General features: G+C 38.3%; 1 protein-coding gene across 7 annotated transcripts; it reads left to right on the forward strand.

Annotated features, from left to right (window-relative positions):
• The first annotated feature begins 1289 nt into the window (after positions 1 to 1289).
• On the forward strand, positions 1290 to 19973 carry Ube2b (ubiquitin conjugating enzyme E2 B). 7 transcript variants are annotated; one of them, XM_076856481.2, is made up of 6 exons: positions 1290 to 1464; positions 3510 to 3590; positions 6175 to 6218; positions 10903 to 10992; positions 16101 to 16189; positions 18229 to 19973. In XM_076856481.2, the coding sequence occupies exons 1-6, from the start codon at positions 1421 to 1423 to the stop codon at positions 18355 to 18357; spliced, it is 477 nt and encodes a 158-aa protein (XP_076712596.1). In that variant the 5' UTR covers positions 1290 to 1420; the 3' UTR covers positions 18358 to 19973. The 7 variants fall into 7 exon arrangements, with proteins under 7 accessions (XP_076712596.1, XP_076712598.1, XP_076712597.1 ...); XM_076856483.2 differs by having other exon boundaries at positions 16128 to 16189; XM_076856482.2 differs by having other exon boundaries at positions 6193 to 6218.
• The last annotated feature ends 7840 nt before the right edge of the window (positions 19974 to 27813 follow it).

The following is a 27813-nucleotide window of genomic DNA, read 5'->3' on the forward strand; positions in this document are numbered from 1 at the left end:
GACATGTGGAATCATATTGTGAATGCACAGCAAGATTTATCAAGAGTTAGACTTGGCTAACATATTCACCAAGGTTAAAAGCAAGTGGTAGATTTTAAGGTTTGAAGAAAGGAGGTATCACTAAAATGGGAACTTTTCCCACTTTCTTTTTGGTTCAATGAAAAGAAAGAGCATGGGCAAATGTGAGGGTTAGGGTTAGGGATCTCATTTCACCTCTTCCCCAAATGTATAGACAATTAAGTGTTCAGAATTCTGACCAACCAAATCCTAAAGGCTGGAATTTTAGGCTATAGAGAGAGGGAATTGAGTGATTAAAGAAAATTGGAGGGGAGGCACTTCCAGACTATTTGCACCATCCTTGCTAGTGTAGAAAACCTGGAATGAAGTATCTCAGGCTAGATACATATCTTCAAAGAAAAAAGGCCCATAAAGGAAAACTAAATTCCATAGTTCTGAGGATCTTTAAAGAGTTGGACTTCTACATCATTCTTTTTAGCATCGCCCCAAATTTCCAACACCAGACACCACACTAGAGTGCAAAAATAGGGTATTTGGTAGTCCTAAGGAAGCATTTCAGGAGATTTTACTATGTGTGGGCCCCAGCACTAAATGTTGCATTTATTAGAAGGTAGGCGGATCCTTTTGAGTCATTCTCTCTGCCGCAAGGACCAGAGTTTATAAACCAATAACCAACCAGAGACAAATTAAGTCCAAAGTATTTCTGATTCCATTTTAAAGACAAATCAAAACAAGCTGTCCATTTGGTAAGGACGACTCTGAACTTGGGACAAACAAGAAAAACAATAAGCCCCATAAGTTAAACGACCCTTCAATAGACCTGTCTGAAAGTCAGATCCAGGCGACATTCTCACGTGACCGGTTCTAATCACGTCACAGGGACACGTGGTTCTAGATACTTCGTCCCCTCCCCCTCAGGGGTGGATTGTTGACAACGCCGCCAGCAGTCACGTGATCTTACGTCATCCCACCTCCTTTCCCTGAAATCTCTGGCCCCGGATGCGTCCCTCTCCCCATCCCGCCGAACCTAAACTAGTGGCGGGGGAGGGGGAAGACAGAGTAATGTTTCGATGGCGGTGTCTCTTAGTCCACATTCTTTAGTCTGAGCGCGGAGAACACAACTTCTTGTTAAGTTTAGAAGGCCAAAATGGAAACGGTCCTAGTCAAGAGGCTCCCCCAACTGGCCCCCACACGCCCCGCCCCCTTCTCCCCCACTCCTTGCTCTGTGGTACCGGCGGAGGGCGGAGGGATCTGGAGGCGGCGGAGGGAGACGTCATTGCAGGGTTGTTTGTGCAGTCTCGGCGGCGGTGGTGACCCACAGTGATTCGGCCGCTGCGCCGGGGGGTGGGGGGGCTGCGCGGGACTCTTTTCTTTCAGACTGACCGCGGGGCAGCTGGGGAGCATGTCGACCCCGGCCCGGAGGAGGCTCATGCGGGATTTCAAGCGGTAAGGGCCTTCTCCTTCGCCGACATGACCCCCAAAGCTGCGGGTCTGCAGGGCGGGGAACCCAGACATTTTCCCCTTATAACCCTAAGGGGACCACTAGTGGGCCCAGGGGGACCGACGGAAGCCCAGTCGTAGTCTCGGCTCCCACTCCGTCATCCTTGTTGCTCACTCTGGCAGGGTAAAGATATAGATACTACTACCCTTCACCCCCTCCCTAAAAAAAAGTAAAAAGGTGGCGATCAGCTTGCCTAGGGGTCTCTACTGTCCACTTAGATCAGATGCCCGACGTCTCTCCCAAGCGCTCAAACCTTGTCTCCCACCCCTGCACTCTGTAGCGCCCCCTCCCTACCCCTGAAAGTGAGCTCTTGCAGGCCGACTGGGCCTCGCCTGCTGCAGTCAGCTTTGTTTCAAGGCCTCTGGTCTCCTCCTCTTTGGAACAGTATTGGGGCGACCCCCATCCCCCCGCGCTCTCTCGGTCTTCAGTGAGGGTGGGGTATACTGTGAGAGGTCCGGAGGTGGTTAACCCAACCCCCGAAACCCGACTCTACCCCCGCCCGCTTGAAAGGACCTTGAGAGCTGGCCTGGAGACTCGGGCCTCGGGCTGCCAGTGCTTTCTGGAACTCGGCTCTAGCTGGTGAATAAAGCCCTATCTATAGCCTCCCGTCTGGAAAAATGCCTTCCTTCATACTGGCGCTAACCTGATACTCCTGGGTCTTCTTTTGTAAAGTAAGGTTTTGTTAGGCGTTGTGGAGGTTATAAGGAGGAAGTAACTTTTTTTTCAGTTTACCTTCTGTTTAATATTTACGAGTACAGAAACAAAGTGGTTCAGAAATTTAGCGTTAAGGGTTTTTTTTGTTTTGTTTTTTGCTGGGGACATTAACCCTGGTTGAGATAAATATGAAACTTAGATTTGCCGCTCAGGAAGTAATCTCTTAACTTCGCCATTATTGTGTGTGGCTTTTGGAAGCCATTGTTTTGGGCCTTGGCTAACAGGCATTTAATTCATTCGTGGCTTCTTTTAACCACTTAAGTTTAGGCCTCAAGCCTTAGTTTCCTCCAAAGCTTCTGTTCATCGTAGGTTAATTTACCTGAGGTTGACAGAACAGTACCATTTTGGGGTAGACTAATTGCAAAGTATTTTGCCAGGTGAAAATGGCTATATATATATATTTATATAATAGGTTTTTTGTTGAGGTCTTTAAATGGTGAAAAAATCGTCTTGAAATCAATAGGTTTGATTAACTCCCATGACTGAAATTCAGATAAAACTTCCAGTTTATGTCCACGTTCTCTTGTTCATTATTGCAATTCTTTGCTTAATTCTGAGTTGAACGCCTGGCACCTGGTAGTTTTCCAAGGGTCTTCAGGTTACAAGAATTTGACTGTGACGACTGTTGGAAGCTTTGTCTTGAATCTCCTGGTCTGAGAGGTTGATTTGGCATTAGTGCAGAGCCTTTAAATTAGAGACCCCTGGAATACCTGAAGCTTCTGATTACTTTTAAAAGCCATTGTTGTAGGAACTAAAGGAGATAAAGTAAAATTCCTGCCTAAAACAGTTTTCTAATTAAATTGAATGTGTTTTTAGTCATTAGTGTATACACAAAGGTTTGCATGCCTTTTTTTTTTTTTTTTTTTTTTGTAGCAGTTTGCACCAGCAGCTGTGATTAGGACACAGTCTTTGCATATTGATGGTTCCGTAAAAATATTTTTTGCTATTGAGGTTTTAAACTATTTTTTTGGTTCCAAGGGGACAGTCATACTGTACACATCAATTCTTGAAGAGAAAATAATCTTAATCTTTTTATTTGAAGAGACATGGTCCTTAAGCACTTCAAGTTTACAGATAATTTGAAGAGTTATTTAATAAATGTGTATACTTGGTTGATATAATTCTTATGGTTTGTTCCTGTTCAGCACCATAGCAAGGAAATGGATTTAGTTAGTTTGTGTCTCAAAATTAATGGTATAGAGTTAGTAGGTGTTCCGCTTGGCCTCCTTGGTGACCTCAGTGTTCAACTTTGAAAATTACCACCCTGGATTTCTAGATTGCAAGAGGACCCACCTGTGGGTGTCAGTGGTGCACCATCTGAAAACAACATCATGCAGTGGAATGCAGTTATATTTGGGTGAGTTGAAAGATTTACCAAATAAGAGATGTGTGATGAATCTTTAAGAAAAGTGAATATGTAACAAGTATCTAGGAAAGGAGATTGACGTATAATCAGGGACCTTAATAAGAGCTGAAACTCCAATATAAATTGGGGAAAAAAATTACATTTTATTCATTTTGAGATACTGGATATTGAGTCCTGGGCCTAGCACATGCTGGCACTCACTCGCTCTTATCACAAGCTACACCCCCAGCCCAAAGAAACATTTTAATGAGGTTGGGCAGGTATATACAATTTATTTACTCTTTGGTGTTCTTATATTTTATTTTGGTTGGTTTTGTTGTGAAGGGTCTTATTGTGTTACTCAGGCTGTCCTAGAACTCCTGGGCCTTAGCTATTCTCCTGCGTCAGCCGCCCAAGTAGCTGGGACAACAGTTGCACACCATTGCACCCAGCTACATATAGTTTTATAATTCCTTTAGGTGATTGGCAAAAAATACTGTTTGAAACAAAGTAGAATGGAATAATAAAGGGGAAGAAAAAGATTATTTTTTATAAAATGTGCTGTGCAGATGTTTATGATCATTCTGTTGGTGGAGCTTTAAAAAAGCTCAGAACCAAAAATACTGAGAACTTTTACTGTGGCAAGAATTTAACAGAAAAATTTCACAGCCCAATGTGAAATAACTGAATGAAGCCATTTTATATAAAGTGAATTACTCTCTACCCAGTATATGTTTTATACATATTGCACATCTGCCTCCCCCCTCTTGGTGCTAGGGACTTAATCCAACACTGAGCTACATCAAAAACCCTTTTTATTTTTTCTTTTTTTTCCTTTTTATTTTTTCATTTTGAGACAGGATCTTGCAGACAGGATCTTGGCCTCAAACTTATTTACCACCTTGCTGGGACAGATGATATACTCGACTTTTTTTTTTCTTAATTTTGGTATTGGGAATTGAACCCTGGGGCACTTTACTACTGAGCTGTAGCCCCAGCCCTTTTATTTTTATATTTGAGATAGGGGGTCTTGGAGTTGCCCAGGCTGCTTTGAACTTGTGATTCTCCTGTCTCGGCCTCCCAAGTCAATGGGATTACAGGTATGTGCCACCACATCTAGCCGCATGTTTTTTTTTTAAACATTTATTCCTAGTTGTAGGTGGACACAGTACCCTCATTTTATTTTTATGTGCTGAGGATCAAACCCAGTGCTTCACGCATGCTTAAGCCACAACCCAACCCTGAATATTCTTTTTGATTTAAAATTTTCAATGCCTTTTTTCTCCTTAGAGATCTGGGGTTTTTTTCACTCTTAAAACTAGGGTTTTCAACTAAAATGCAAAAGAATATTTTTCATAAACAACTATCAGCACAGACTCAGCTATAAGAGTGTACATTTAAGGGCTGGGGATATAGTTCAGTTGGTAGAGTGTTTGTCTCACATGTACAAGGCCCTGGGTTCAATCTCTAGCACCACACAAAAGTACATTTAAAAACTAGTGGGAAAAGAGTGAAATTCATCCTTCTAGAATAAAGTGATTCTATTACATTCAGGCTGTTACTCTGCTTCTTTGAACTTTTGAGTGTGTCTTGCAAGTGATAAACTTCACGCTGCTCTTTAAGAAAGATTAAATGTGGATATGGAGGCAAGGAAGAGATCTGAGCATAGGATGGATATGGTGGTGCATGCCCCTATCCCAGTGACTCTGGAGACTGAGTCAAGAGGATCTCAAGTTTGAGACCAGCAGCCTTGGCAACTTAAAGGGCTGAGGGTGTGGCTCAGTAGTAGGGCACCCTGTGTTCAATTCCCAGTACCACCAAAAAAGAAAAAAAAAATAATGTTCTAGCTCTGAGCTTCTGAGCATAAGAATCTGGTGATTTTTGTGATGCCAGCTTTGTTTACCTGAACAAGAGCTATTGCTGATTTGGAAAGCCAAATTTGGTATGGTGTCGTAATTTCCTTAAAGGTTATTAATTTCCATCTTAAAAGCTATAAAGTGAAAAGATTACTCTTTCTGTTAAGATTACACATTTAGTTGGGCATTGTGGTACATGCCTGTGATCTCAGCCACACAGAAGGTTGAAAAAGAATATTGCAAGTTTGACAGCTTGGGACATTTACAGAAATCCTTTCTTAAAATATAAAAGGAACTGAGCACATTGCTGCACACCTATAATCCCAGCCATTCAGTAGGCCAAGGCAGTAGTATCACAGGTTCGGGGCCAGCCTGGGCACCTTAACAAGACCCTGTCTCAAAATAAAAAGGACTGGGGAATGTAGCTCAGTTTAGAGCACCTGGGTTCAATCTGTAGTACTCCAAAAAAATAAAAAAGAATACACATTATTCATAAGCTGATTTGGTTTTGTGCTGAAATCATGGACAAGTTTTGTTTTCATAAAACCACTCTAAAAGGAAAAGTAGAAAGTTATTATGCTGCTTGCAATGAAAATCCAAGGCTAAGGTGATATCAAACTCTATCATATCTTTAAAACATCACAAAAAAATCAAAATGAGCCCCTCTTTCTGTTGGAGTTTTATCTTTTTCATTCTTGAAGAACAGGGAAAAGCAATGTTAAAAAACATCTTTTAATCAGAAATCTTCTTGTTTTCAGACCAGAAGGGACACCCTTTGAAGATGGTAAGTCATTCTTATTGTTTTCTATACTATTAAAAAGGGTACTTTTCTAGTAAGAAATTGTAACACCAATGTATCTACTTGAAGTCACATTCTATTGTTAACAAACCAAGTTAACTGAATAAAGCTACTGTGAAATTATAGTTTACAAGGGACATTCTTCATATATCAGCTTATATACCTACCTCCATTGCCAGTTCCTTCTGCTACTTTGTTATCTGCCTGTAGAACTGAAAGCATAAGTGGCATGGTCTATGTTGAGAACAGTTTATTTTAGGTGATCTTGTAGCATGATAAAGAGGTCCCTGAGGGAAATTGTTTTGTTTTATTTTGCTATCTAATATTTATAGCTGGTTGAGCTGAAATTTTTCATCTCAAATTGGGTTTTTTCACCATGAGCCAGGAAAATGGAAAACTAGTTCTAATATGTGTATATACTTGAGTTTATCAAATTGATTTTAACCAGACACAATTTTCACTAATTATAGCATGACATTTTAAATATATTTATTAATTCATAGTTAATCCATCAAGGGTATTTGTACAGGAATACTGACCGCAGAACTATTTGTAAGGAGATAATCTCAATGCCTGGTAGGGGAAATGGTTAAGCAAATGATGATGTATATGGACTCTGGAAGTTATGTATCAGTTAAAGAATAAGGTAGATCTGGACATATGTCTGAGTAGGCAGAAAAGTTGCAGAATATGTTGTAACATCCCATTTTTACTAAACACATGTATATTAGAACATATGAACCACTCTATTGTTAGCAATTATTTCTAGGTAAGGTAAAGAATTAAAGGAGGTACTTAAATGTCTTAGGTGGGCACAGTGGCACGCGCATATAATCCCAGTGACTCATGAGACTGAGGCAGGAGGATTTCAAGTTTGAAGCCAGCCTGGGCAAGTAGCAGGACCCTGTCTCAAAACTTAAAAAATAAAATAAAAAGGGCTTGGATGTCACTCAGTGCAACTATTTTCAGTCCCAGTATTAAATAAAATAAAATGATGAAACTGCCGAAGTTATTAGTATTAAATTCTCACCAGTGTATTCTTTATGGGCTAGGCATGGCATTGGACACATGTAATCCCAGTAATTTGGGAGACTGAGGAGGATCACAAGTTTGAGGCCAGCCCTCAAAATAAAAAAATCAAAAGGACTGGGGATGTGGCTGAGTGGTTAAGTGTGCCTCCTGGGTTCAATCCCTGGTGCTTTAAAAAAAAAAAAAAAATTCTATGTGATGAAGTAAGAATTATGAATAAAGCACTTTCTCTACATACCAAACTATTGTGTTTGTCTGAAAGACAAACACTTCTGCAGTTGAGTTGCAACTTGAGCTACTGGTTTGTTTTTGGTTTTGTTTATTCATGGAACATTTTTTACTTGAATGACTGACAGGGCTGCTGATATAGCTTAGTGGTAGAGCACTTGTCTAGCAGGCATGAGACCCTGCTTTTGATCATCAACACCAGAAAATAACTGACAAGACTGAGGTTATTCAAGTTTCAATATATGGCATATGTATTCTCAAAAGTGTCCTAAGTAGGTTGATAGGTGAAGGAAAGCAATTGAAGATATGTGTTACTGATAGTAAAATGATGGTTTCCAAATGTTTAAAGACTTTTATGATGAGAATAATAGGTGATTATTAAGTAATGTGATTTTTTTTAATAGTTTATAATCTGGATGATCTGTATAATTTGAATGGATCAGTATTTTCCGGTTGTTGTGATTTTTATAGAATTGTGGATTGGTAAAAGATTTATGAGTCTGGGTCTGGGTATTGTACCTCAATGGTAGAATACATGCTTGGCATGCACAAGGCCTCAGATTCAATTGCCACTAACAGCAAATAAGTAAAATTTGTGCAGATTACAGCATATTTTAATGTTACTGAGTAAGAAAAGTTTGCTGAATTAGGCTTTCAGTTTGTACTTTACAAGAAATTTTTTTAATTACCATTTCTTTTGTGTAATATCAAAAAAAGAATACAGTTATCTATAAAAGTCATGAAAGTACTCCTTTTTTGCCCACATATTTGTGTGAGAAAGGATTTTCTTCATGTACTATACTTCAACCAAAACAACATATTGTAACAGATTGAGTACAGAAGCAGATAAGAGAGTCCAACTGTCTTCTGTGAAGCCAATCATTAAAGAGGATTGTAAAAATAATAAAATAGTGCTATGCTTCTCATTAACTTTTTGTTAAATACACTACTTGGGTTACTGTGGTGGCTTTACAGTTTAATTAGTTAGAGATGTTTGAAGATTTTCCAAGTTGTGATTTTTTTCTGTGTATTTATTTTTTAGATGTAGGTGGACACAATTCCTTTATTTTATTTATTTATTTTTATGTGGTGCTGAGGAACGGACCAGGGCCTTGCACTTGATAGGCAAGTGCTCTACTCTTGAGCCACAACCCCAACCCTAAGTTGTGATTTTTAATACAACAAATATTAATAGGTATAATCAGTGATTTGGTGGAAGCAGCCTGTACTAATTGATGAGAGCTAATTATTTAAATTTCAGAAAGTTTTTCAAGCTGGTTACTAAAGAGCATTTATTTTAAAGTTAAATTACATCTGAAAGCTGGGCACAGTGACACATGCCTGTAATCCCAATGGCTTGGGAAGTCGAGGCAGGAAGATTGCGAGTTCAAAGCCAGCCTAAGCAAAAGCAAGGTGCTAAGCAACTCACTGAGACCCTTTCTTTAAATAAAATACAAATAGGGTTGGGGATGTGGCTCAGTGGTTGAAGTCCTGAGTTCAATTCTCAGTACCTACCCCCACCCCAAGTTACATTTAAAAGCAAAGATTTTAGAAAGTGATAATACTCAAACCTCATCTTTCTTAATGTTTTATTGGTGAATTATAATTATATCTATATTTATGGCTAGGGCCCATTGTGACATGTTTGTGTATGCATATAACATAATTTGGTCAATTTCATTCCCCCATAACTTCCTCTTCCTGCACTCCTCCTTCCTTCTCTTCCCCTTTTTAGCTTTTTTCTCTATCTTCCACATGTCAAACCTCATCACTTTTTAATTATTTTTCTCTGTGGTGAGATAACTACAAAATGGTAACTTTTTGCATACTTCTTCCTGTTTCATGTCCACTTCTTGGCAATGATAGGACTAAGAGTATTAAATGGTTCTGAGATCAAAAAGTTAAATATAGCTGTTTTATATTTGCCTGAAATTTTTAAATTGTACAGCTATATAATTAAAATGTTATCTTTTACATATAACTCAGTATAACATTTGCTTACTAGCATATGCCAAGTACCTCTGTAACATTAATATGTATACAAATTTGAAATAATTACATTTAATGCTTGATCCAAAATGTTCAGACAACAATGTAAAAAGGTAGAGATTATATTCTAAATGTATGACCAGTGGAGGTACAATATATTTTACTAAAAATGAACCTCTAACTTTGGACATTAGAGTGAGGAACTTAAAATTTAGCATTAGAAGAATTTAGAATTAGAAAAGCGTGTTATTTTTAATTGCATTGGTGGAATAAGGAAAGACTTGCAGAAACAACTGTAATGATTTAAAGTTTTGTTTACTTCATTAGTAAGTTTAGCTTACCGAGTATGTCTAAGGAGCTGTAGTTAGAGGGCTTCTTCAGCCTTTACACATGTTCCTCTGAATGAAAGGACTCTAGATAAAAAGCACAAAAGAAGTCTAGAAAGGCAAACACAAAACCATTGATAGTGGCTATTAGAATTAGAACTAGAGTTGAAGGTCCTTTATGTACTCTGAATGTGTTGACTTTGTAACAAATGGATAATTTTTTAAAATGCCTGTCTCTGTTCACCATTAAATACTGATTTAGACTGACCAAAATACCAACAGTAGGCATTTACACAAAAGCTTAATGGTTCTTGGTATATTCAAATGAAGGGATTGGTATTGCGGAAAGAATTTTTCATACTAGCACCCATACCTAATGTGGGTCTTTTGCCATGTGGTAGTCAGCCGCTCTCAGAATCTTTGATCTTCCCCTTCTAAGCTATGATAAACTATATGTAGTTCTTCAAGTACATTTTATTTTTTTTTAAATTAATTTTTATTGTAGGTTGTTCAAAACATTACATAGTTCTTGATGTATCATATTTCACACTTTGATTCAAGTGGGATATGAGCTCCCATTTTTACCCCATATACAGATTGCAGAATCACATCAGTTGCACAACCATTGATTTACATATTGCCATTCTGGTGTCTGTTGTATTCTGCTGCCTTTCCTATCCTCTACTATCCCCCCTCCCCCTCAAGTACATTTTAAATCTTGGTAGCTAGGAACCAGTTGTCTTTAAAAAAAAAAAAAATTATTCATATATATATACATATATATATGTATGTATGAATATATGTATGTATTTTATATATATATATATACATACATACACACACACACACACACACACACACATATATCTGCCAATAGCATTGGGAATAAGCATAAAGTGCTTATTCCCCAAGTGCTTGCCAGTGTTGCATGTTACCAGTCTAACATAAATAGAGGTACGTTAGTATTTTTTGTATGCTGTACCAGAGTTCACATAGAAAATTTTTGTGTGGTTGTGCAAACGCCAGTATGGGTTTGAGAACTAATAAACTTAAAAGTTGTGTTTCTCTTTAATTATTTTGGTTTGTTTTCTATCTAGGTACTTTTAAACTAGTAATAGAATTTTCTGAAGAATATCCAAATAAACCACCAACTGTTAGGTTTTTATCCAAAATGTTTCATCCAAATGGTAAGTAGCCATTTATTACACTGCACAAATGATTGGGGTAGGAGCTTCTTTTCCTCCTTTTAGGTCTTGTCCCTTACTTCTCTCAATTAGGGCCTACTGGTAGATGTCCATCTTAGCTACATTGTTGTAGCTGGATTCTATCAAGCTTCCAAATTTGAGGTATATTTTTTTTCTTTGTTGTCTTTTTTGTTTGTGGTACTGAGGATAATCCAGTGTCCAGGGGTATCTACCACTGAGTCATATCCCAAACCCCTTTTTTATTTTGAGACAGGGTCTTGCTAAGTTGCCTGGGCAGACTGTGAGCTTTCAATACTCCTGCCTCAGCCTCCTTTGTGGCTGGGATTACAGGCATGTACCAACACACCTGGAAAAATTGTTTTTGTTTTAATAACTTCTGGGGGTGGGGTACTAGAGATTTAACCCAGAGGTACTTTAACACTGAGCTACATCCCCAGGCCTTTTTATTTTTGAGACAGGGTCTCATTAAATTGCTTAGGACTTCACTAACTTGCTGAGACTGGCCTCAAACTTGCAGTCCTCCTACCTCAGCCTCTCCAGTTGCTGGGATTACAGGCATGCTTCACTGCACCTGGCTTGTTTTAATAACTTTTGAAAGAAAAGTAATAGGTATTTGTAGAACTGTGAACAATACCAAACTTTTTCATCTAAAATCTAGCTTTTAAAAAATACAAACTTGAACTGGGCCCAGTGGCTCGTGCAGTAATCCCAGGGGTTTGTGAAGCCGAGTCAGGAGGATTATAAATTCAAGGTCAGCCTTAACAATTTAGTGAGACCTTGTCTCAAAATAAAATAAAAATAGGGGGGACTAGGGTTGTGGCTCAGCAGTGGAGTGCTCGCCCAGCATGTGTGAGGTCCTGGGTTCAATCCTCAGCACCACATAAAAATAAATGAATAAAATGAAGGTATTGTGTTCAACTACAACTAAAAAGTAAATATTAATAAAAATTAATATAGGGCTGGGTATGTAGCTTAGTAATATAAAGTGCCCCAAGATTAAATCCCCAGTGCCAACAAAAAAACAAAATTTACAACTTTGGGGCTAGGATGTAGCTCATTTAAAGTGCATGCCTAGCATTCACAAAGCTGTGGGCTTAGTTCCCAGTACTGCCACCAAAAAAAAAGTTAATGGGGGGTGGGAATACAATTTTGCTTATACATAATTGGCAATATGTTATATATGAATTTTATATATGTGTGTATATGTGTATATATGTGTACATAAACCCATGCATTGAATATTTTCCCTTATTAAATATTCTATATTCTGTGTATATGTGTACATGCACTTTATATTGAACCCAAGGCCTCACACATACTAGGTACTAAGTACTGGGCTACATCTCTGGCCTGAATCATTTTTAATAGCTATAAATGTTCTATTATATAGATCACCTAAATCTATTTAACCAATGTTATTGGTTTTTGGTGGGTTTGTTGTTGTTTGTTTGTTTTAATATTTTTTTTAGTTGTAGATTGACACAGTACCTTTATTTTATTTATTCATATGTGGTGCCAAGGATCGAACCCAGTGCCTCACACATGCTAGGCGAGCACTCTACCACTGAGCCACAACCCCAGCCCTGTTTTGTTTTGTTTGCTTGTGGTATGGGGATTGAACCCATGTTTGTGGTTTAAACAGCACATTGAACATTCTTGAAATGTTCTAGAAATTTTTTTAGGTGTCAGTTATTGCTTCTTTAGAAAAAGTTTTTTAAAATAAGATTTCTGGGTTAAAAGCTATTTGCATCATTACTTTTCGATTGAATGAATGAATGGATAACTTTTGTAAATAAATTTGGTCTTCCTCAACTTCATAAAGTTTATGTCTATTAGGTTTAGATTAGGAAATTTGGGGGTTGGTGAACACCTTGAAGTGCTGGAGGATATTTCCCCCAGAGAGGGAATAGAAGCTCCAGGCACATGCTCTGCCCCTCCCATGTACTGCCCTATGCATATCTTCACATTAACTGCTCCCTAGTTATATTCTCTATAAAAACTGGCAAATGTAAGTAAGAAATTATCCAACATGGGTGTGGGAGTCATAGAAATCCCCAGTTATGTTTGGTTGTTCAGAAGCATGGGAGGTATGGATTTATAATTGGTATCTGAAGCACGACCTTTTCTGTCACTGAGTTCTTTAACTTGTGGGATCAGGCACTAACTCCAGGTAAATGGTGTCAGAGTGAATTGAATTATAGATACCCAGTTGGTGTCAGGGAATTGTTGGTGTGGGGAAAAACTCTTGACACATCTCTTGTCAGAGCTGTTATGCAAATAGAGAAACAATGTTTTTCACCAAAGTGTCATTTCATCCATAACAGTGGTTTCAACTGCCACCACCCAACCAAGGCACAGCTGAAGCTGTGTCTCTCGACCTGATTTTTCTCAGGATTTTTCTGTTAATAATACAGTAGCCCAGGGCTGAATTGTGGCTCAGCAGTAGAGCACTCGCCTAGCACAGGCAGGACCCAGGTTCAGTCCTCAGCACCACCTAAAAATAAAGGCATTGTATTGTGTGCATCTACACCTAAAAAATAAATATTTTAAAAAATAATAATAACAATACAGTAGTCCAGCATGGAGGCACATACCTATAATCCAAGATGCTTAGGAGGCTGAGGCAAGAGGATCATAAGTTTGAGACCAGCTTCATCAGCTTAGTGAGGCTTTGTCTTAAAATTAAGAAGGAAAAACAAAACACTAGGGATGTGGTTCGGTCACTGGTACCACAGAAGAAAAAATAATTATGATGATTCTTGGATTATAAATTCTCATGAAAAACTACTTCTCAAAAACTTGAATCTCCTCTTTCACCTAACTGTTCATTTAAATGTGGTCTTCCCTGTTAGGTAACTTATTGACAGGAACATTTTTGGAGGTCTTGACTTTCTCTTAGACTATATAATAGAGCTCCTTACTCAGAGGAGAGATGTGTTTGTCTATGTCTGGAATCAAGATGACCCACCATTTGAGCATCACTAATCTAAAATCCAAAATGCTCTAAAATCTGGAATTTTTTGAGCACCAACATGATGTCATAAGTGGAAAATTCTACACCATGAAACTTCATTTCACATATAAAATTATTTAAAATATTATAACTGGTCCCAATGCTTCATGCCTGTAATTCCAGTGATTGGAGAAGCTGAGGCAGGAGGATTGTAAGTTCAGGCCTGCCTCAGCAACCTTAGGGAGACCCTCCACAACTTAATGAGACCCTGTTTTAAGCCTGGCTGGGTGGTGCATGCCTGTAATCCCACAACTCAGGAGGATAAGGCAGGAGGATTGTAAGTTCAAAGTCAGCCTCAGCAACTTGGTAAGGTCCCCAGCAACTCAGTGAGACCCTGTCTCAAAATAAAAGGGCTGGGGATATGGCTCAGTGGTAAAGCACCCATGGGTTCAAATCCCTACTCCAAAGAAAGAAATTAAGTTCTATCTCAAGATATACCTATATCTATATCTATCTATCTATACACACACACACACACACACATATACACATTACAAAATCTGAAACAATGCCTCAAGCATTTCAAATTTAGGGATACTCAGTTTGTACAGCATTTGGCATTTTGAAGCTATAAAGTTGAAGTTGCTTTTTCCTTCTAGTTTGCCTTTCTTTTCTTTTTTGCCAAGATATTTTTTTTTTTTTTTATTTTCTGTTTTGGGAAAAAATTTTTAAGTCATTTATCATTTATTCCACTGTGTTTTTATTTGGCTTCAAGTTGGTATTGAATCAACCCAAACAAATCAAAGGCCTTTAAATCAAACTGGAAAAGGCTAGAATTGGGGGTTGGGGGGCGATATGTGAATGGAGAATTATCAACTTAAGCAAGTTTTTGGTAAAACAATGTATTTGGTGTTCTTATCCCTACATATTCATAGGATGGTTTCACTTTTTAAAAAACATTCACTTTTTAAAAAACATTTATTGAAATATAACGTACATGGCTGGGTGTGTAGCTTGGTGGTAGAGCACTTGCCTACATGTGCAAGGCCCCGAGTTCAGTCCACAGCACCCTACCCTACAGCACCAAAAAAGAAAGAAATATAATTTACACACCCATGCCATTCACTCATTTAAACTATATATACCATATGGTGGGTTTTAGTATAATCACAGAGTTATGCAATCATTGCCATGGTCATTTGTTTTCTTTTTTCTAGACTTGACATGCAGACATTGCATAAGCATTTTATCCATTCATCAATTGATGGATGCTTGGGTTCTAACTGACATCTGGATTGCTTCTCAAAAATAGTTACTAGTTCAAAACTTTAAAATCATCTTGTACTTTTTTTTTTCTTTGAAGTTGCTGAGTTTGATGCTTCTGTGGAATAAACAGCAAGCAGTTGACTGTGTTGTTTTGAAGTTGAGAGAGGGAGATCTGGGCCAAAGCTAACATTTGGGAGCACTTGAGCACTTGGACAGTAACTAAGGCCAAGGAGTGGTTAGCATCATCTAGTTACATTTCAGTAATGGTTAGGAAAGAAGACAACCTAGGTTAGTGCTCTGAAAAATGGCAGTATTAAGTGTGGTCTGTCAAAAAAGCCTACTTCTACTGATTACTGATTCTTTGTGTAGAGTGTTCTGACTTGCTCTGTGATGCTTTCCACAATTTGGCAGTATCTGTAACATTTCTGCCCATTCACCCTTTGTTAATAATAGCGTTTTTACTTCTAGAAATTTATCCTCCAAGTACATAGTCTCCCAAGTAGGTAAAAATTTGTGTTCATCACTTGTATTTTCACATAATTGATTCTAGAGGGAAGAAAAGCATCCAAAATGTTTAAGACATGTAATCAGGTTTATCACTTGCATTTTTGTATCATCACAAGCATGTACTTGTTCTAAAAATAAATCATAAAGACAAGAAAATATGATTATTCATGATTTAATTTACAGATACCTGCTGCTTGTATTTTGACATGTAATTTTATAAATGTTTTATATCTTCCTACATAGTAAACAGAGTAGATATGTCTTTTTTTAAATTAACTGGGCCAAGTATCTTGTTTGTGGTAAGGATTTCTCTTAACAGATAGGCAAAGTTAATATATAACTAATTTTAGTGTTGTCTTTGCAGTGTATGCTGATGGCAGCATATGTTTAGATATCCTTCAGAATCGATGGAGTCCAACATATGATGTATCTTCTATCTTAACATCAATTCAGGTAAGAGTGTGTTACAATATATCATTTTTCAGTGTACTGTGGGATACAGTCAGCTCCTTTAGGACAGGTGAACAAACTTACTTACCAGCACCTGGTAGCTAATGGCAGAGCTCAAGTAGAAGCCCATGATTTTCACCTGACTGCTCTGCTCTGTGTGTTTGTTTTTAGAATTGAACCTAGGGGTGCTATTACATGTCAGTTGAACCCAGGTGAGCTACCTTCCCGGCCCTTTTATTGTTTGAGATGAGGTCTAAGTTGCCCAGGTTGGCCTTGAAATTGTGATCCTCCTGCCTCAGCCTCCCGAATAGCTGGGATTATAGGTCTGCTCCTGTGTACCTGGCTTACTTTTTTTATTCGTTAACCACATGAAATCCATCCCACAATCCATTTCTTTTCTTTTTAATTTGTTGAAGTTCTTTACACAGTTTATAATTTGTTGGAGTTCTTTATGTTTTCCATGAGTTATTTATTAGTTTGTGTTTTTAGAACTTTCATAATCCATTTCTTAATGATGTGTTCTCATAGGTCAAACATACTCTTATGTAGCATAGCAGAGATTGTGAAGAAAATCTTGGAGAGAAATATAAAGATAACTGTTTAGAAAACCCTAAGAACCTTAAGAAAAAGTGCAGAGAAACATTGAGAATATTGTGCAAGAAATTCTAATAAAATTAAAAATCAACTAGATGCCATGGCATACCTGTAATCCCAGTGGCTTGGGAGGCTGAGGCAGGAGGATCACAGTTTGAGGCCAACTTCAACTTAGTGAAGTTCTAAGCAACTTAACAAGACCCTGTCTCGAAATAAAAAATAATAAATAATAGTAAAAAGGAGCTGGGATGTAGTTCAGTGGTAAAGCACTTCTGGATTCAATCCCCTGTTAAAAAAATTTTGTTTTAATTAAAAATGAGGGGCTGGAGGGTGGCTCAAGCAGTAGCGCCGCTCTCCTGGCATGCGTGCTGCCCGGGTTTGATCCTCAGCACCACATACAAACAAAGATGTTGTGTCCACTGAAAACTAAAAAATAAGTATTAAAAAAAATAATAATAAAATAAATAAATAAATAAAAATTAAAATGAGTGTAACCATTTGCCAGAGCAATCTGGCCGAGTTGACCTTGAAAGGCAGTTTTTCAGGGGTGTTTTAGTTATGTGTATTTGAGAGGAGCAAAAATAACATTTTGGTTTGTGACCTTTATAAAACTTTTTCTATATCACTTTAACTTAATTCTAGTCATATCATCTATTTTGTTCTCTTACTGCTAAATGATTATGTTTTGTTTATCAAAAGAATAAAGATACACCCCCTTAGCAGGGTAAGGTGGCACATGCCTATAATCCCAGTAACTCAGTAGGCTGAGAAAGAAGGATTACAAGTTCTAGACCAGTTTCAGCAATTTAGTAAGACTCAGTTTCAAAATATAAAAAATAAAAAGGGCTGGGGATGAATGGGGTTTAGAGCTAGGGATGTAACTCAGTGATAGAAGTAATTGCCTAACCTGTGAGGCCCTGGTTTAATCCCGAGCACTACTAACATAGTTTTATCTTTTGGGACCAGGGATTGAACCCAGAGGCACTTAACCACTGAGCCAGACCCCCAAGCCTTTATTTTAAGACACGTTCTCGATAAGTTGCTGAGGCTGGCCTCAAACTTGTGATCCTCCTGCCTCAGCCTCCTTAGTCATTGGGACTACAGGCATGCACCACTGTGCCTGGAAAATTTAACTTTTGAAAATATTGTTTACTAAAGCATTTATAGGTATCATATCTTAACCAAATTAAGCTGCTTCTTTCTTGGCTAATGAAAATCTAAATATACTAAAGAATATTGTTTTTTTCTGATTTCCTTGAAATTACTAATCTGAAGGCAATTTATAATTGTGTTTTAGAAGCCTAAGTTCTTTTACTGTTTTTTTAGTTGTAGATGGACACAATATCTTTATTTTATTTATTTTTATAATTTTCATATATTCCATATTTAAACCTTGTTAGTTGAAAGAATGACAGTGCAAATCTGTTTTTTCTTCTTTTTCTTTCCAGTCTCTGCTGGATGAACCGAATCCAAATAGTCCAGCTAATAGCCAGGCAGCACAGCTTTATCAGGAAAACAAACGAGAATATGAAAAAAGAGTTTCGGCCATTGTTGAACAAAGCTGGAATGATTCATAATAGACAACTGGTCTGTTAATCTTTTTCATCATTGTTGTGTATAATTTACCTCCCAGTAGAAAGGCTAACAAATTTTAAGTGCCACAGGTTTTAAGGATTCTGCAGAAAAAAAGAAAAAAGTCCTTCAGTTTAGAACCTACAAAAGCTTGTGTATCTTGATTAATGTACTTTTTATTGCATGGTGTGAACTAAGTTATTGCTGCATAAATTTGTAATATATCCTGTTTGTATTTTTTTCCAAGTGTATAATGTTGGTGTGGAGTTTTCATGACAGAATATACACATTTTGTAAATCTGTACTTTTTTCAAATATTGAATGCCTTATTTTTGAATTCTTTAGATTTTTAAATTGGAGAAAAGCACTTAAAAGTTTTTTATATATGAATATTACATGTAAAGCTGTTAAAATACATAACTTCAGTGCAAGAGACTTTGTCACTTATTTCCTTATCTATGTAGGGAGGGGTTAATAAGTCTCTAGCTCTCCATCAATTGATAGTTTCATTTCCAATTTCAAAAGAACATTTCTATTTTATCAAGAAACTCTTCAAATTTGATTCTAAATACCAATTATAATCTCCAACTTTATTTTGAATGTACCTATATTAGTTCCAGTTGAGTAATTTTTAGATATAACTGGTTTGATTGTGTCCAACTCTGTATTTAGGCCACTTGTTACAGTTTCTTGCATTACTTATGTTAAACTGTATACCTTCTGTGATTTCACAATTGGTCCTCTACCATGAGCAGAGAACTGATGCAGCTTTTTCTGCTACTTGGTAGCACTTCAAAAGGTTTTTGACTAATGAAGAAAGTAAAACCATATGCATTAGCATTTACCAAAAATTCATGTCCCAGTATTAGCAATGAATTGGTTGCATTGGTTTGAGAAAGACAGATATTTGGAAGGAATCTTGGTGTAATTTAAATATTTGAATACTACCTTTTAATGCAATTGCCTATCTGTTTATTCTGGGAAATGTTAAACACCAGGGCCTGCTGAGTTGCTTTCTCTTGTGGAGACTTTTTTCCTTTAAAATCTCCTCTAAGTTGTATAAAAGTTGTACTGCATCTTAGTTTACTGGATAAATTTAAAACACAGTATTGTAGAAAGCTAATACAAAGCTATCCTATGCCTTCAAATAGTATAGAAAATGGAAAATATACAAGTAAATTCTGTTGAACCACCTGTGTAGTCTCTCTAGTAGTTAAAACAGCTATTTCAGTGATCCCAAAGTTTTTTGTCATGTCCATACCAGTTTCGTAGAAATAACCAATAGCAACTTCTCTATTGGATAAAGATTGGGTTACAGGATAGCAATATCTACAGCCTCTATTCGTGAAGCAAAGTTTAACACTGGAATGGATAAGCACTGATGTTTCCTTTAAAAGTTATTGGCAAATTTGGGAGTAAGTGTATGGTCTTAGAGAACTTTGGTACAAATGGGAATTCACTCACTGGAATCATGGCCAAAAACAAGAGATGCTTTATTTAAAGATACCCTATGGTCTTTATTAATTGTGTAATGCTTCTATAGTTTAGCTGTAAAACAAATTATAGACCTTTACTCCAGTGATTCCCAATTAAATGTTATTGAATATTGCTTCAATACCTATTTTTATCCTTAACCTGTTTTTCTTTGCCCAAGTTAAAACTGGAACATTTCAAGTACTTACAGAGAATTACTTTTTGCAGGGAGGACAGTGAGTTGTGACTGCTCAATTCAACACATACATGAATCTCATACCTAATTCGCATAACTTGGAGAAAACCCTGAGGAGGGTTCCATCTCTTAGTAATTCCTGGATTTTTTCCTTTCAGCCTTAGAACAGATTCCTATTTCTTTGATTAAGTACCAGGTATGAACCTTCAATTTGTAAAGTTCTGTTATACAGAAAGTGTTTACTTTTAAAGTCTTATGTAAATTTCATAAATGTTTGGTATCCAAGGATCTAGAACTATTTAGTTACAAAATTATATTGTTGGGTTAAGGTTTAAATGCATTTGTGATGCAATTCCTTGATAACAAATACTTCTAGCAGAGAACAATCTGCAAAGCACTATTGGAAGCACTTTAACATTATTTCAAACTCAAGGTAATTATAGGGTGGGTACTATTATATTACAGATGAGAAAACTAGGTAAGAGATGCGATGACATGGGCTGGGGATATATAGCTCAGTGGGTGGAGTCCTTGCCTTTCATGTACAAGGCCCTAGGTTCAATCCCTAGCACCAAAAAAAGCAATGACATGACTTGTTCAGAGTCAACCAGCTAGTAAGTGATAGACTGGGATTTAAACCTAGTTTAATCTTATAACCAGTAATTGTATGATCCCTGAAGGGTATTAAGGGAATCAAGTTTACTTTTGGGTGTTCTACTGCACATAGATATTCATTCCAATTTGTGGAAATATTTCAGTTAGAGGTATACCCAGGCTTGTATCTATCCAAAAAAGAGGTCTTCTTGACTGCCATTTTTCACTTTTTTTTCTTCTTCAATGTAAATAAGTACAGTGTGGATATAGGGACACACTCCTGTCTCTGATATAAAGAACTGTGATGTATCAATAAACCACATTCCCCCCCCCTCCTGGAAATATCCTTGAGTCTGTAGGATACATCTCAAACCCAATTTCCACTCCCAACAAAATCATTCCATTGATATGAATAACTTGGGGCTGGAGATGTGGCTCAGTTGGTAGTGCTTACCTCATATGCACAAGACCCTGGGTTCAATCCTCAGCATATATATATATAAATAAAGCTATTACAGGTACTGTATTCTCTTTCTGTACTTAGTGAATAGTACCTGCCTACTTGTTTATTCATTTAGTATGTTTTTTGTGCATGTGTTGCTGAGGTTCGATCCCAGGAATTCACACGTACTTAACAACTGTTCACCAATGAGCTGCCTGCTCCCCCAGCCCCATTTAGTTCTTTGGGATTTTTTTGTTTGTATTTTTGTTGAATCCAGAACTTTGCTCATGCTAGGCAAGCACACTGCCATTGAACTACATTCTCTGTCCTTTCATTTTCAGACAAGTTCTCACCAAGTTACACAATCTTGCCTTGAATTTGTGATCCTCTTGCCTCAGCACCCTAGCAGCTGGTGCACACTGCCGCATGTGATTCCCATTCTTTTTTTTGTTTTGTGACAGGGTCTCACTAAGATACCCAGGCTGTCCTCAAATTTGAGATCCTCCTGCCTCATCCTCCCTAGTAGCTTAGATTACAGGTATAGGCCACCATACCCACCTGACTTTCTTTTCTCTATGCTTTGAACAAAAAAAGAGATGAGCATGTGTGCACACTCTTTCAATAAATTTTCTTTAAAATAATTTTGTCAGGACTTTCTTGAGGCTTTAACATTTCCTCTGTTCATAGATGGATGAGGGATCTTTATCAGTGGATTAAGATGTTTGGGAAGAACCTAAAACAAATATTGTGCTCTCCTGAGAGAAAGCAGATAACCATTTTCCTGATTAGTGTATGTCTCTATGTAGAGGTGGTCATAAGTAGAATGTTTTCAGGGCTGGGAGATGTGCAGAGCTCAGTGGTAGAGCATCTGTTTTATTTTAGCTTGTAGGAGGCCTTGGCTTCAGTTTCAAGCAGCAACACATAAACACAAATAAGATGCTTATGTAGGCACTGGGATGGTGGCTCAGCGGTAGAGCCCTTGTCTAGGACGTGCGAGGCCCTGGGTTCAATCCTCAGCACCACATAAAAAATATTTTTTTTTTCTTTTAAAGATGCTTATGTAGTCTTTAGGGAAATTTTAGATGATCTCAGATAAGTCTTACCTGGAAGACTGATCAATAAAGTGCCACTGGGTTAGAAACCGATGTAAAGGGGACTAGACTGTCTCTGAATTGTGAACCCTTTAATCATTCTTCCTGGAATGCAGGGAAGTTTCTCTACTGTGTCTTGAAAGCTGCCAGAATGAAAACATAGGAGCACTTAAAGCAGACCTCTTAAGAGCAAAGGGTTGGTTATGGCTGTTTCCTCTCTAAAGCCCCAAGGATAACGTAGCCCTCTTCTCTTCCCCCTTTACAAACAACATCTTCTGCCAAGAATACCACAGCCCACCAGCTGAACTGGACCAGCAGCACTCCTGAAGAAGAGAACGTCCAACATAGAGAGGCTTGCAGCTCTGGCTGGCCCCTATATAAAGTCATCTTAGAAAACCTGAGTTGGAAATTTTTATGGTTTGGGGTTGGTGCTAGTACAAAGAAAACAAGGAACAGGAAGCTGCTTACCTATTACCTTATTCCAAATATGAAGGATACTTTGCCCTTCCCATAGGAAAAGATGCTTTGGCTTGGCCTGATAACTGTACTGGGCAATGAATAGGAAGGACCCTAGGGACTAGCCCATGTCACCAACTTTAACTACATGCTTGAAATATCACTTCCAAAGAAAAGCTAAATTATAAGTCTTGCTATGTTGCAGTGGCCTTTGGGTATAGGACTGTTCCCAAATGAAAACAAAGCTGTGATTTCAGGTAGAGACTTACTGGGACATAAACTAGATGGATGCCTTTAGAATAGGGACAATGCCAGGGATGGGTACAAAGGATCTTCTGCCAGCCAGCAAGAAAAGGGGCAGCACTGAGGCCTGACAGTTGCACCTGGCTTTGATTAGCACTTAAACCACCGGCTTTTTGACAGGGGCTGGTGGTTCTATACAGTGCAGCTTGAGGCTACAATGAGCATGAGGAATCAGATTTAAGAGAATCCATAATATGACTGGTGCACACCATAATCCCAGCAGAAGGATCACAAGTTTGAAGCCAGTCTGAGCTATTTAGGGAGACTGTATCAAAATAAAAAGGGCAGGGATTATAGCCAAGTCCTAGAGCACCTGCCTAGAATGCAGGAGACCCTGAGTTCTATCCCTAATATCTTAAGGAAAAAAAAAAAAAAAAAATACCAAAGGAACATTGGGAACTGCTTTCCTCGTAGCCCATCTGCATGCACAGGCCTGGACTGGAGGCCTAAAGGATAGCTAAAGATCTTCAGGGCCCAAGCTCTGAGCCTTCTAGAGACACTTCTTACATAGCAGATGTGCTTTTTGTTACAGAACAATCATGAAAGATAATTTGGTAAACACAAAATGGCAGAAGGAGACATGAGTCATCTTACAACCTGAGATGTTGCAAACAGCTGGTTTAAGGCGAAATTATTGTAGCCAGGATGATGAGTCATAGTTGATTTTACATGAAAAAAATAGAAGAGCTCCTGTCACATAGCCATCATTGGAACATGGGCCATCTTTGCAGTGAAAGGAACATACCCACAGGCGGCACAGGCCCCAGATCCATAAGTATAGGGATCCTAAGATATATAATGTCTGGGAGTGGAATCTGCAGTGGCCACTTAGAAGCTTTGGCAAGATTTGCCATCTGGTGACCCTTTTCCACCAGTGGTTTTGCTTCTGTCCCCTCCCCAGAGCAGGTTGGTATTTATTACTACATTGCTAATGGCCTACTCCCATTCATCAACTAGCCATGGTCACTTAGTATCTAATGGGTGTCAAGTTGCATGTTTTGCCCTGCTCAACAACTGAAACTGAAAACTTGGTTGAGTAGGAGATTGTAGGCACTTGGGTTTTCTTTTGTGTAAATCTAAGTTAGGAAATTTTCCTATCCTCACAGCATGGCCTCAGAGAGAACCCAGGGCAGGAATGAGGCAGTCAGAGCCCATAAAGTGCCAAGCATTTTTGAGTTTCTCCACTGAAGTTTCCAAATAAAACTGAAGGCTCCCCACTTTACAGATTCCTATACTGAAATAAAGTAACTCAACAGGAAGAATGTATCTCCCAGCACACACCTACTGTGGATAGGTCAGCATTCTGAGAACATGGCCAAAAGGAAAGGAAAACAACAGCTTTAGGAGGATGAGATTTTTTGATGCCAGCTTCCATAGGGATGCAAGAGCTTTAGTCACCAGGCCCACACGGCTCAAGGTTGATGCCTTTACTGCCAATTGTCCCTTCATTAAACCAGGGGAGGGCTAAGAAGAGCAGGCCCCTAAGTGATATTTGCCAGGGAAAATGAGGTTGGAGTGCCATATTTAAGAATTATTTTTTGACTAACTAGCCTACAAGGCTGGAAAAGTAGAACGGAGGCTGGGACCAGCTGGGCTGTATTCTGAAGAGGCATACATGTCTAACAACACTGTCAAAGGAAAAAGCTGTGATTCACATGCCAAGTCTAGGTAAAAAATCAGCTCAAATTTATTAGGAGCCAATAGTCTAATTTTTATTTTCAGTTCCTTTATTTCCAAGAGCCTCTGTGTTTAAATGATAATCTCGTTTTGTTTGCAGTACTGGGGATTTAACCTGGTGGTGCTTCACTGGATAGGAGATTGTAGGCACTTGGGTTTTCTTTTGTGTAAATCTAGGTTAGAACATTTTCCTGTCCTCACAGTGTGGCCTCAGAAAGAACCCAGGGCAGGAATGAGGGTTGGTAATAGCATCCTGAGCCCTTTTTTTAATTTTGTGATGGTCTCACTAAGTTATCCAGAAGGGGCTTGAATTTGCTATCTCCTTCCTAAACCTCCTGAGTTGCTAGGATTACAGGTGTGTGCCACAGCTTCTGGCTCAGTTTGGTCTTTTTTACTCCACCTCTTCAATGGCTCAGGCCCACCTCCATTACTGACAAGCACATGGGAAAGACTCTGCCCTACTGCTGACAGAGAAAACCTCCCAAACAAAAGTGTAAGAGTCAGTCAGCATGCCACCACCCAGCTCCAGGAGTCCTAACTTTCAGAAAGAGCACAGTGAATCTCAAGGAAAAAACAGTGTTGCCTGACTTACTTTTCATTTTATTTATACACATGCAAAATTATGGCAGACTTTTTTTCTTAGCAATGCACTCAGTAATTGTTAAAGCAATTTTGTTGACTAAATGTCTGTTTTAAGTTCTAAAACTCTTACCTCTGAAGATCCACACTTATTCTTTCTCCTACAGAACCGAAAGGTATTGCTAAACTAGTCAAGAATAAGAGCCAGGTGAGGTGACTATAATCCCAGCAATTCAAGTTTTGCAAATTCAAGACTAGCCTAGGTGACTTAGCAAGATCCTGTTGCAATTTTTTTTTTAAGGTGGGGAGGGGAGCTGGGGGTGTACTTCAGTGGTAAGAGTGCCTCTGGGTTCAATCCTCAGTACCTGGGGCGGGCGGGGGAGATGAATGAGAGCCATGATTAGACATCATAGGTCACACAGGCCTCAGACATCCAGAAATTTTTTGACAGTCTCCTTCCAGACACATTCTCCTGGGCAAGGCCCTTCTTTATTAATTGATTGACTGATTTAGGTACTGGAGATCCTAAGATACTTAATCTCTTGTTTTGTTTGCAGTACTGGGGATTTAACCCAGTGGTGCTTCATCACCAGTGGCACTTAATCACTGAGCTATTACCAACCCTTTTTATTTTTAATTTTGAGACAAAGTCTTGCTAAATTGCTGAGGTTGGTCTCAAACTTGGGATTCTCCTGCCTTAGCCTCGCAAGATACTGGGATTACAGACATACACCATTGCACCCAGTTAGCAGAAACCGTTTTGAACTGGAGAAGTGAGTAACACAAGTCATCTGACAGAGTGATAGAAATCTCAAAAGATGGGACAGTTTGCATTTACTACAGATAAAAGCATCAGAGCACAGACAATGATTCCTCCCAGTGCCCACAGATAGGTAAGCCACTGTTCCAAGTGGATCTTGGAAAAGTTCAGAGAGAATCCTTACCGCTGATAAGGTAGAAGAATGATTGGGTGACTCTAAGGAATATTTCTGAAAGCAATTTTGTAGATATAGCTTGAATAACATGAGAAAGCATCACTGTTAGCTGAACATCTCAACTGTATAAGTTAGTTCTTTTCATAAAGTCTGAGACGTGTCTTTAACAGAAAAGATCCTCTCTTAGTCAATACTTGAAGTATTACTTACATTATACTTTACCATGTCCCTTCATATCATTTTACCTGTTCTCATCCCAACTCTTGGGCAGAACTGTATATGTAAAGGTCAGGATCTTGCAGTTTGCATGTGGTATGAGCTCCTGTTTCAAAGCCAATCATGGGCCATTTTACCTACACAAGGAATGCTACAACACAAAAATTTAAATTTCTTTGCTATTTTCTTTTCCAGAAATACACGAAGGATGAAAATTTAAAATATTCACTTTATACATGAGGTTACTACCAATTGTAAAAGTAAGATGAGTCCAGGCACAGGGGCATACACCTGTAATCCCAGCACCTGGGGGTGCTGACACAGGAAGATTGCAAGTTCAAGGCCAGCCTCAGCAACTCAAGGCCCTAAGAAACTTAGTGAGACCCTGTCTCAAAATAAAAAAGTAAATTTAAAAAAGGGATGGGGATGTGGCTTAGTGGTAAAGCACCTCTGGGTTCTCCCCAGTACCAAAATAAGTAAATAAATAAAAAGTAAGATGAGAGGTCAGGCTCAGTGGCTCACACCTCCAGCAACTGGAAACTGAAGCAGAAGGACCATATGTTGGAGGCCAGCTTCAGCAACTTAGCAAGACCCTATGTCAAAATAAAGGGGGCTGGGGTGGGGGGGGGGGCGGGTTGTGGCTCAGTGGTAGAGTATTTGCCTCACTCGCATGAGGCCCTGGGTTCGATCCTTAGCACCACATAAATAAATAAAAATATTGTGTCCATCTACAACTAAAAAAATATTTTTAAAAAATTTTAAGGGCTGGGATTGTGGCTCAGCGGTAGAGTGCTCACCTCCCACATGTGAGACCCTGGGTTCGATCCTCAGCACCACATAAAAATAAATAAGTGAAATAAAAATATTGTGTTCAACTACAATTAAAAAATAAATATTAAAAAAAATTTAAATAAAAAGGGCTAGGGACATAGCTCAGGGTTCAATGCCCCTGGGGTTCAGTCCCCAGTACTACAAATAAATAAATAAATAGGTAGATTTATAGATAAATAATGCACTTTAGTTAACTGGAATGTAGAATTCTTTAAAAATAAACTGAAAGATAGGGCTGGTTGTGGGTATAACTCAGTGGTAGGGTACTTGCCTCACATGACTCAGGCCTCTGGGTTCAATTTCCAACACCAAAAACTAAATAAACAATCAAACTGAACGAGATTGAGGAAAATCAATTTTTTATGCAAGGGAAGGCTATTTCATTGGAACTTACATATAGAAAATAAAATCCAAGGGCAGGAATGTAGCTTAACTGGTAGAGTGCTTATTGCTTTACATGGCCAAGGCTTTGGGTTCAATCTCCAGCACAAAAAAAAAAAGAAAAATCTATGAGAAATCTATGGGAATTTCATTTTAAAAGTGAATAATCACACAGATGTTTTCACATTCTGTAATGTAATTTTTTAAATCTCACACAAAGTTGTACAAATAATCAGAATGGAAAAAATCTGGGCTACATTTGAGGGGGAAAAAAGACCAAGTCAAGG

Source organism: Callospermophilus lateralis, chromosome 5 (assembly GCF_048772815.1).
Source record: "Callospermophilus lateralis isolate mCalLat2 chromosome 5, mCalLat2.hap1, whole genome shotgun sequence".
Lineage (NCBI taxonomy): Eukaryota > Metazoa > Chordata > Mammalia > Rodentia > Sciuridae > Callospermophilus > Callospermophilus lateralis.

Excerpts from the sequence above, each read along its gene's own strand:
- Ube2b (XM_076856481.2), top strand. The coding sequence starts at position 1,421 with ATGTCGACCCCGGCCCGGAGGAGGCTCATGCGGGATTTCAAGCG. Across the intron at positions 3,591-6,174 it reads TGGAATGCAGTTATATTTGG|AAATCTTCTTGTTTTCAGAC; the intron begins GTGAGTTGAAAG and ends TCTTTTAATCAG. Across the intron at positions 10,993-16,100 it reads CAAAATGTTTCATCCAAATG|TGTATGCTGATGGCAGCATA; the intron begins GTAAGTAGCCAT and ends TTGTCTTTGCAG.